Source organism: Aquarana catesbeiana, unplaced genomic scaffold (genome assembly GCF_042186555.1).
Source record: "Aquarana catesbeiana isolate 2022-GZ unplaced genomic scaffold, ASM4218655v1 unanchor237, whole genome shotgun sequence".
Classification (NCBI taxonomy): domain Eukaryota; kingdom Metazoa; phylum Chordata; class Amphibia; order Anura; family Ranidae; genus Aquarana; species Aquarana catesbeiana.
Window position 1 is genome coordinate 90,650 of NW_027362665.1, and position 10,851 is coordinate 101,500.

Here is a 10,851-nt window from a genome sequence, read left to right on the forward strand (position 1 = left end):
GCACTATATACTCTATGTTGTACATTACATCATTCTGATACTATATAGTCCTATCTGTTGTATCTTATACAATATGTTATACATTACATAGTCCTGACTTCTGCTCTCTCCCCTCTACCCACTGCTATATATACACATAATATGTATTCTCTTTTGTTACACCCATTTCCTACCAGCTGGACATTTTGTATCTGATGATTTGATTGGAGCACAGCAGGAACCAATCAGCTCATGTCTAGTAATAATCTTTTTATTTCTATTTTAGTAGATGGACGGGAGATGAGGAAAACCTCAGAGGATTGTCTCACTTTGTCTCCAGACTGTAAAGTAGAAGATGAGGACATCACACAGTATAGTCCAGGAGAAAACCCGACTACCTCAAATGTCCATCCGGCACCACACAGTGTAGATGGACCATCGTATTCCTCTTATCCTGAGGAACCTCAGACTGTGAGGGACGGTGCCGTCCTTCCAACAAAGAAGAGCTTTTCCTGTACTGAGTGCGGGAAGTGTTTCCCTTCTAAATACCATCTCAATGTGCATCATAGATTTCATACAGGAGAGAAGCCGTATTCCTGTCCTGTGTGCGGGAAATGTTTTTCCCAGAAGTCCCATCTTTACAGACATCAGATATCTCACACGGGGCAGAAGCCGTATTCCTGTCCTGAGTGTGGGAAATGTTTTTCAGTGAAGTCCAGTTTTGACACACATCAGAGATCTCACACGGGACAGAAGCCGTATTCCTGTCCTGAGTGTGGGAAACGTTTTTCACAGAATTCTAATCTTTACAAACATCAGAGATCTCACACAGGAGAGAAGCCGCATTCCTGTCCTGAGTGTGGGAAATGTTTTTCAGTGAAGTCCCGTCTTGACACACATCAGAGATCTCACACAGGGGAGAAGCCGTATTCCTGTCCTGAGTGTGGGAAATGTTTTTCACAGAATTCCAATCTTTACAAACATCAGAGATCTCACACAGGAGAGAAGCCGTATTCCTGTCCTGAGTGTGGGAAATGTTTTTCAGTGAAGTCCCGTCTTGACACACATCAGAGATCTCACACGGGGGAGAAGCCGTATTCCTGTCCTGGGTGCGGGAAATGTTTTTCACAGAAGTCCAATCTTTCCACACATCAGAGAACTCACATGGGGGAGAAGCCGTATTCCTGTCCTGAGTGAGGGAATTGTTCCTCACTGAAGTCCTGTCTTCCTGTACATCAGGGATCCCACACAACCCTTGAGGTGTATTAGTACCTTGAGTGCGGGAAATGTCTTCTATATGAATGTTGCTGGACATCACATCTCTCATGTGGGGAAGAAGCACACCCTGATATACACCTCAGATATACTCCATGGCTGATCTTCATCATGTAAGAAACAGTTCATAAGGAGATCAGAGATCACCAAAGACATGGATGAAGTGTTGTAAAAATACAATGGATGGGCGGCTCATACAGGTCTGGTAATGTACTTTTATTTCATGGCTTTCTTCCAGGTCCGCACCCATGCATGCGCACACCCAGAAACCTCCACTGTCATTGGCTGTAGGGCAAGTTTGTCAGCAGGTCCCAGCCAATGATTTTGCCCCGTACCCTGCTGATCACCTGCAGCCAATGACAAATCACTCCTGTGTTTTATTTTATAAACACGGGGAGCTATCTTGTGATTTCTTCTCTTCCCGAGTCCTTTTCGGTTCAGGAAGAGAAGAGAACATCACACTGTGAGTATAATCACCACACTTTACACCCACACACCTTAGATTGGCACATTTAACCCCATTGATTGCCCTCATTCACCCTTTGATCACCCCTGTCACCCAACCAGTGCCATTAGTACAGCGTCAGTGTACAGTATTTTTCACCCATCGCTGTATTAGGGTTACTTGTTACATCACCGTTGTTCAAGCAGTCGTTGACAGCCAGGAGCTCTTTTTCCCGTGAGTCACACTAGGTACCTGTGAATTTAGTGGCCAAAATTTCCCAAAAAAGGTACACTAGTGAAGCGGCCTACAGGATTCTGAGTATGACAGCTGAGAGCGAAGGAGGAGTCCTCACTGACAGAATCAGGCTCTGAATACGAACCTGTAGAGAGCACCGGCACCCCGACAGGGAGCTCAGAGGATGGAGGAGAGGTCCCTGCTAAGGTCAGGTGTACCCGACCCCGGGTAGATGAAGTGCTAGGAACACTTGATTTGTCTTATATGTAGCAGGATGCCAGTACTAGTGTCCCACTACCTTTTGGTGAACTGGCAGGCACCAGCGGCCTAGTACATCCTAGTCTTTTATATACCAGGACAGAAGTATTTCGTGTTGACCTGGCGGGTCCCACAAATAGAGTCCAAGCTGGTGAGGTGGCTAGCACTAGTATTATCCTGCAGACACCAAGAATTGAACCACAGACCCATAGAGCCCATAGTGTTCTTTCAGATGTGCTTGTGCAAGTCCTGATTAGCAGCCCACAGATTGTGCAGCGCTCGTACTTCCCCCATTCACTGCCCAACCTGGAATTCAGCAAATTTAACAACTCCCCTAGATTTTTTTTTTGGTGTTTTTTTACGGAAGATCTGTATCGATCGATTGTGAGCTGAAGGAATTTATACACACAACAGTACAGACAGTTCACATTGGAGACCTATCAAGGTTTATAAATGTAAAACTTTTTTGGGCCTAAAACCCAACATGGGCGTTACTCAAAAGAATGAGCTGCGATCATATTGGTCCAGAGACCCGATTCATCATATACCCGTGTTCTCTGCTGCAATGCCCAGGCATAGATATGAGATGATAATACATTTTATGTATTTTAGTGATCACACACTTTGTCATCCTCGGGGTGACCCTGAATATGATCAGCTTTACAAAATTCCGCCCCTCATAAACTACCTCTCCCAGAAATTTTCAGATGTGTATACGCCCCAACAAACCATCTAAATAGATGAGGCCATCATACATTTCACTGGTCACCTTCCAATCAAACAGCATCTCCCCAGCAAGTGTACCAGATCTGGGGTCCAAATGTAGAAGCTCTGTGATAGGGCCACAGGCTATACATGTCATTTTTTTTATATAATATATAAAATCCAACACATAAACACCACTTTACATTAGTAAATTAACCACAATCTCTGGGAAACCTTCCCTGGACTTCCGGGTCTAGGGAATCTGTGCAGCCCATGTGACACTTTTTAGACACAATCTTGGAATTGGCTTGTGGCACCGTGTGACCTAAATACCGGGGCTTCCCCCAACGGCTTGTAAAACATCCAACTTAGAAAGGAGGAGAAAGCCTGCTTGAGAACTAATGAATTGTTCGCAGTGAAGTGGAAGGACAATTAACCACCTCAATACCGGGCACTTTCACCCCCGTCCTGCCCAGGCCATTTCTCAGCTTTCATCGCTGTCACACTTTGAATGACAATTGCGCGGTCATGCTACACTGTAACCATGTGGATTTTTTTAATCATTTTCTTCACACAAATAGAGCTTTATTTTGGTGGTATTTAATCACTTCTGGATTTTTTATCTTTATTCCTAAAAAAAAAAAAGCAACATGGCGCAGCTGCGATCGCCCCATGGGCGCACGAGAGCGGCCGTTCTCGGCGCCATCCTATGACATCCACCCAGAACGAGAGCCGCCCCGTCGTCATTTGACAGCGGGGCGGGCGGCTAGTGGTTAATTCCATTAATGCAGAAACTGGTTCAAATTTGCACGGTATCTGATGTAGTTGTGTCCAGGAATATAATCTTTATATGGGAGGGGTGGACTTCAATGACCAGATAATGAAGCTCTACTTATTTTCCCCTAAAGCCAGATGCTGGTACATATATATATATATGTCTGTATACAAGTGTCTGTATATTGTCAGACCTATTGAGTTTAAAATAAATGAATTTGTAATGGTCTAAATATATTATATTTAAATGTGATTCTCTGGACATGAGTAGTAGCCATCTTGTTCAAAACATTTTTTTAAGAGATTAAACAAAGTTCACCGTCTTTAGAGAAGAGATTTTCATAGGAAGGTTTAAGGCCTCACCATATATTCTACTAAGTTGTAAATTATGAATTCTTGTCAGTCAATCAGTTAAGGCATTAGCCAAGGAGGCCCAATGTTATGTTAAGAAATCAGAAATTTTTGGGCCCTTTACGCAGCTTTAGGCCTGCCCCCCCCCCCCAGCCTGACCACCAACATTCCCCAGGGCTTGCCCACGGGCCATCCCACTGAATCCAAACACCGGCCACCTCACCTGTACGCACTCAGCCCCCCTCAATCCTGTATATAGGTCAGCCCCCCACACACCTGTATATATGTCAGCCCCCCTCAATCCTGTATATATGTCAGCCCCCCACACACCTGTATATATGTCAACCCCCCTCAATCCTGTATATATGTCGGCCCCCCCCCACACACACCTGTTTATGTCAGCCCCCCTCACATTTGTATATATGTCAGCGCCCCAACACACCTATATATATGTCACCCCCACCTGTATATATGCCAGCCCCTCCATAACCCTGTATATATGCCAGCCCCCCACACAACCCTGTATATGTGCCAGCCCCCCCACACAACCCTGTATATATGCCAGCCCCCCACACCTGTATATATGTTAGCCCCCCACACCTGTATATATGTCAGCGCCCCTACACACACCTGTATATATGTCACCCCCACCTGTATGTATGCCAGCCCCCCACACAACCCTGTATATATGCCAGCTTCTCACATACACAAATCTGTTAACACACAAGGCTCTGGCCCCTCCCTGTACACAAACAGCCCCCCCTCCCTTTCCCTCACAGCCCCTACTTGTAAAGAAGATCTTCCTACCTGGTCCCAGCCTGTTTTCACAAAGCTGACATGTTGCTGAGAAGCATTGTGCAGATCACATAGTAGCCAGAGGTGGCAGTAAAGAGCTCGATGTCTAATCTCAATGAGACGAGAAGAGCAGAAGCTGTGAAAACGTTTCTGTAATACACAACACGGCTCCCCTTCACCCGTCCTGCCTTCTTCTGGGGCCCCTTACAGTTGTGACGGCTGTACCACCCTGATGGCGGCCATGGATAAGGGACTCCTAGGTTTCAAATAACAGTGAACAGACATTGGGGCTGATTTACGAAACGTTTGCGCCGTGAGTTGAGGCGCACAGCGAGGCGCATTGTACATTTGGATGTCCTTATCGAGTTTGTAACACATGTATTTTCGCTTTGTATTTTATTTGTTATGTCTTTGCAAAACAGATTTTTTTTTTACTTTGGTTTATTGTATTTTTTGGGTGGGGGATATTTTCTCCTGAAATTATTTTGATGTTGTCAATGTGTGTCGTTTGTAGGTTGTTCACTTTGATTTAATTGTCTGTGCTGCATTATTTTGCAAAATCTTTCTCAAGATGTTGTGAAAATTTTTAAATCCTTAATAGATATCCATTTATGGGTGCAGTTCTTTTATCTCCTGTTAATTTCCAATGCAAAATGGTCAGACCTAAAAAAAACATATTCTGTTAGTGTCCCAAATTTAACCTACGCGTGTTTTTTGCTTTCATTGCTCTTTTCCAAGTCCTGTTTTGGTGACCAATAAAATTTCTTGCAAATTTTGATGTTTGTGTTTTTTGTTACTGTTCGTGCAACAGATTTCCCAGCTGCAGCTTAACTAGGCTGATTGGCATTGGAAGACAAAACCGGTGTGATTTGTCAGTTACTTTCCTGGTGCCTTCATGGTAGCATATGCATGGATTGTGTGTATGCTGCCATGGATAGTCACCAAGAAAGGAAAAATTACAGAGCGGTAAGTATTCAATTTTTCTTTTTAGCACAGTGGTTCTCAGCCTCAGTCCTCAAGTACCCCCTCCCCCCCCGACAGGACATGTTTTGTGAATTTATCTCATCTAAAATAGCTGGCCAAGATACCAAGCCATTGACTGTGATTTAAAGCACCTGTGCAAGATGAAGGAAAACCTGCAAACATGGCCTGTTGGGGGTACTTGAGGACAGGGTTAAGAAGCACTGATCTAAAATCGAGCTCAAGACAATCCTATTCTAATTGTGAGCATTTGAGGGAAACCAAGTGAGTGTTAGAACCCCTGCTTGTCTTTTTTAGGTTGGGCTTTGTGTCCCTTATCTTAAAATTGTCTTCACTTCCTGTCACATAGCTAAACAGGAAGTGAGGGTAAAACCCTACCAATGTCTTTTCTTGGGGACACACAGGTCAATCTGACTAGTGTCCCCATTAAGCAAATTGCACTCTAGCACTTTGTTGTGTACACCCCAAATTATTAGGTAGTTTTAGGGTTTAGTAAAGGCAAATCCACTCTGCAATACAAGTGTAGTCGCTGTAAATCTGAGGGGAAGCACTGGTGATTTTATCATCCAATCATGTAGAAGCAAAGATGGTGTATTTTTATCTTCCTTGCATGTCCCCCTCAGATCTCCAGCAACTGAACTTCCAAGTGCACTTGTAGTGAGAAATAGATTTGCCTTTAGTAAATAAACCCCAAAGTCCAAGATACCTAATAATTTGGGCTGTACACAGCAAAATGCTAGAGAGCAATTTACATAATGGGGAAACTAGTTAGATTGACCTGTGTGTCCCCAAAGAAAGACATTGGTAGAGTTTTACCCTCACTTCCTGTTTGGCTATGTGACAGGAAGTGAATAAATTTAAAGGAGAAAGTGGCAACATTTGGGAGGTGTCTTCACCCTATTAGGGGTGCAGACATCCCCAAAAACTGACCAGACTTCTAATCCCTCTGCACTCTATCTCCAAGAAAAAATAAGAAAGGATTTCATTTAGTTTAACTTTTCAAAGACACATTCCTAAGTATAACTGTGATGCATGTCCATGGCCCATTTAGACCTTGTTTAATAGAAAACACCAGTTGCCTTTCACTAGAAACATTTGTTAGTCCAGTCCTGGAAATCTGCATCTACTTTACTATTAATTTCCCTAAAAATTGGGTTTCTGCAGCTAGATCAGCCAAATGCATCTAGATGTGCAACTGCCGTGTATATGAGATGCGCGAGTGCTGTGTGCGCGGAGGTATGCGCATAGGTGGTTCTCGGAAAGCGGTGGCCAGAATGACATCATGCCCCCTACAGGAAGTTACTTGTACTGCTGCTGAGTTCTCTGAGGAAGAGATGATCCTTATTTGCACATTAAGAAAAAATTTTATTTTTTTAACATGGGGTGGTGTTTGTGTGGGTGCCTAACACACATTCATACATATGAGGGCCAATTTAGACAGGTTCCGGTTTACAGCATGTTTTTAGAGTATGGACGGAAACTGGAGTAACTGGAGTACTTGGAGGAAACCCACGCAGGCACAGGGAGAACATGCAAACTCCAGGCAGATGGTGTCACAGGCGGGATTCAAACCAGCGACCCTTTTTGCTGCTAATTGAAAGTGCTAACCACTACACCACTGTGCTGCACAAATATGTATCTATAGATGTAGGTTCTTGTATCCACTTGTGAAAATACAAGGGGGTCATGGCACATCTAAAGTCCAAATTTGGCACTTAAGATGGTCATGCACTATGCAATCTGATTTGCCAATCTCTGCACAACTCGATATTTCAGAAAAATAGGTAATAAGAAGACGCACTTGAACAATTAATTCAAATTTTTGGAAGTCAAACAGGCTCTTGCACTAAATCAAACGTTGTGAGTCTGCGCGCGCCGGTTCACACGCCCAATCAATGATTTATCAGCCGCAAAAATTAAGGTATGAACCGGCGCAGTAAATCAGCCCCATTGTGAGCTCGGGTTTATACTGTCAGTCAGTGGAAAGTGCCTATAGTGCTGACAAATACAACTACAGCTTACATCAGAAGTGACAGTTCTGTGTGTCTGTGCCTCCATGCTTGGAGTGAATCTATGTGCCTTACTGCTGGAAATACTCCTACTACAACCGTCTCTCCGGTAATAAACGTTGTCTGGTTTATAAAGTCAGTACATGTGATTCCCTCGGTGAAGACTCTGCACCCGACACCCGCTTACACACCGCTAAGGATAGCGGCGCTTTACCGCCGACGTTGCCCCCGCCCCAGTGTGAAAGGGGTCTAACGGTTATGTTCACATGTAGGTTAAAGAGGTCAATAGTCAGGTATTATCAACCATTCCCAATCTTCAGCTCATAAAGGATTATTGCATGTAACATCTGGACAGTGCTAAGTCATTATGTTAGTGAGAGAATGACAGCAGAGGTATAGCATAGCATAGGATGATTTTACAACATAAACACTAGATAATATCCTGCAGCCTCTGCTACATTCAAACATATTAGCATTTACACTGCCAGCTGTCCATACTAGTAATACACTGCAAGTTCCTGTGGGCAGAAAGACCTACCTGACCAGCCGGGCTCACCTCCCACTCTCAGAGGTCTGATCGTTCGGGGCTCTCGCCGGTCTGGGGGCAGGGCTCTCACCAGTCTGGGGGCAGGGCTATCACCGGTCTGGGGGCGGGGCTCTTGACAGTCTGGGGGCGGGGCTATCTCTGGCTCGGGGGCTCAGGGGTGGGGTTCTCATGGGTCCGGGGACAGGGCTCTCATAGGTCTGGGTGAGGTGCGCTCAGTGCTCCCGCTGGGTTTCTCTGCTGCTCCGAGCCTCTAAGCACATTCAGGCTGCATGGGGCAAGGCAGGGCAGGGTCAAAGAGTCAGTGGAGCTCCCGGCCCCGCCCCTCCCTGCTGACAGAGCCTCCCTCCCAAAGCTGAGCCCCGGTGGTCGGGAGGTGTAACAGCAGACCAGGCTCAGGCAACACACAACAGCGTGTGTAAGTCACTACCGAGTGAGGCGCTGCCGGTGCCACTAGTTAAAGGCAAAGCAGCACACATAACTTCTACTTCATCTGCAATCTACACTGATGCTCTGGGGGGTTTCAACCCCCAAACCCTCCCATATATACGTCCTTGTGTATCTATACACAGGACTGTATATGACATGTTCCTGACCACCGCACTCTATACACAGGACTGTATATGACATGTTCCTGACCACCGCACTCTATATGACATGTTCCTGACTACTGCACTCTATACACAGGACTGTATATGACATGTTCCTGACTACCGCACTCTATACACAGGACTGTATATGACATGTTCCTGACCACTGCACTCTATACACAGGACTGTATATGACATGTTCCTGACCACTGCACTCTATACACAGGACTGTATATGACATGTTCCTGATCACTACACTCTATACACAGGAGTTTATATGACATGATCCTGACCACTGCACTCTATACACAGGACTGTATATGACATGTTCCTGACCACCGCACTCTATACACAGGACTGTATATGACATGTTCCTGACCACTGCACTCTATACACAGGACTGTATATGACATGTTCCTGACCACTACACTCTATACACAGGACTTTATATGACATGATCCTGACCACTGCACTCTATACACAGGACTGTATATGACATGTTCCTGACCACTGCACTCTATACACAGGACTGTATATGACATGTTCCTGACCACTGCACTCTATACACAGGACTGTATATGACATGTTCCTGACCACCACACTCTATACACAGGGCTGTATATGACATGTTCCTGACCACCGCACTCTATACACAGGACTGTATATGACATGTTCCTGACCACCGCACTCTATACACAGGACTGTATATGACATGTTCCTGACCACCACACTCTATACACAGGACTTTATATGACATGTTCCTGACCACCACACTCTATACACAGGGCTGTATATGACATGTTCCTGACCACCGCACTCTATACACAGGACTGTATATGACATGTTCCTGACCACTGCACTCTATACACAGGACTGTATATGACATGTTCCTGACCACTACACTCTATACACAGGACTTTATATGACATGATCCTGACCACTGCACTCTATACACAGGACTGTATAGGACATGTTCCTGACCAACGCACTCTATACACAGGACTGTATATGACATGTTCCTGACCACTGCACTCTATACACAGGACTGTATATGACATGTTCCTGACCACTGCACTCTATACACAGGACTGTATATGACATGTTCCTGACCACCGCACTCTATACACAGGGCTGTATATGACATGTTCCTGACCACCGCAGTCTATACACAGGGCTGTATATGACATGTTCCTGACCACTGCACTCTATACACAGGACTGTATATGACATGTTCCTGACCACTGCAGTCTATACACAGGGCTGTATATGACATGTTCCTGACCACTGCACTCTATACACAGGACTGTATATGACATGTTCCTGACTACTACACTCTATACACAGGACTTTATATGACATGTTCCTGACCACTGCACTCTATACACAGGACTGTATATGACATGTTCCTGACCACTGCACTCTATACACAGGACTGTATATGACATGTTCCTGACCACCGCACTCTATACACAGGACTGTATATGACATGTTCCTGACCACCGCACTCTATACACAGGACTGTATAGGTCATGTTCCTGACCACTGCACTTTATACACAGGACTGTATATGACATGTTCCTGACCACTGTACTCTATACACAGGACTGTATATGACATGTTCCTGACCACCGCACTCTATACACAGGACTGTATAGGTCATGTTCCTGACCACTGCACTCTATACACAGGACTGTATATGACGCGTTCCTGACCACTGCACTCTATACACAGGACTGTATATGACATGTTTCTGACCACCGCACTCTATACACAGGACTGTATATGACATGTTACTGACCACTGCACTCTGGGCCGTTATTTCTGTTTATCTCTAAACTGTAAAAGATTTAAAGCGTCATCTATGAGCAATTTTGGGTACCAAAGATTTTCCTCATTGCACCGACACACAGA

At 44.9% G+C, this 10,851-nt stretch overlaps 1 protein-coding gene across 1 annotated transcript in view; it reads left to right on the forward strand.

The window, feature by feature from the left end:
* The first annotated feature begins 237 nt into the window (after positions 1-237).
* Positions 238-10,851, forward strand: part of LOC141122041 (uncharacterized) — a 47,716-nt gene continuing 37,102 nt past the window's right edge. The window contains exon 1 of the mRNA XM_073611841.1: positions 238-1,157. Within this exon, the coding sequence (XP_073467942.1) occupies positions 280-1,157 (878 nt within the window). The 5' untranslated portion in view covers positions 238-279. The remainder of the gene's footprint in view (positions 1,158-10,851) is intronic.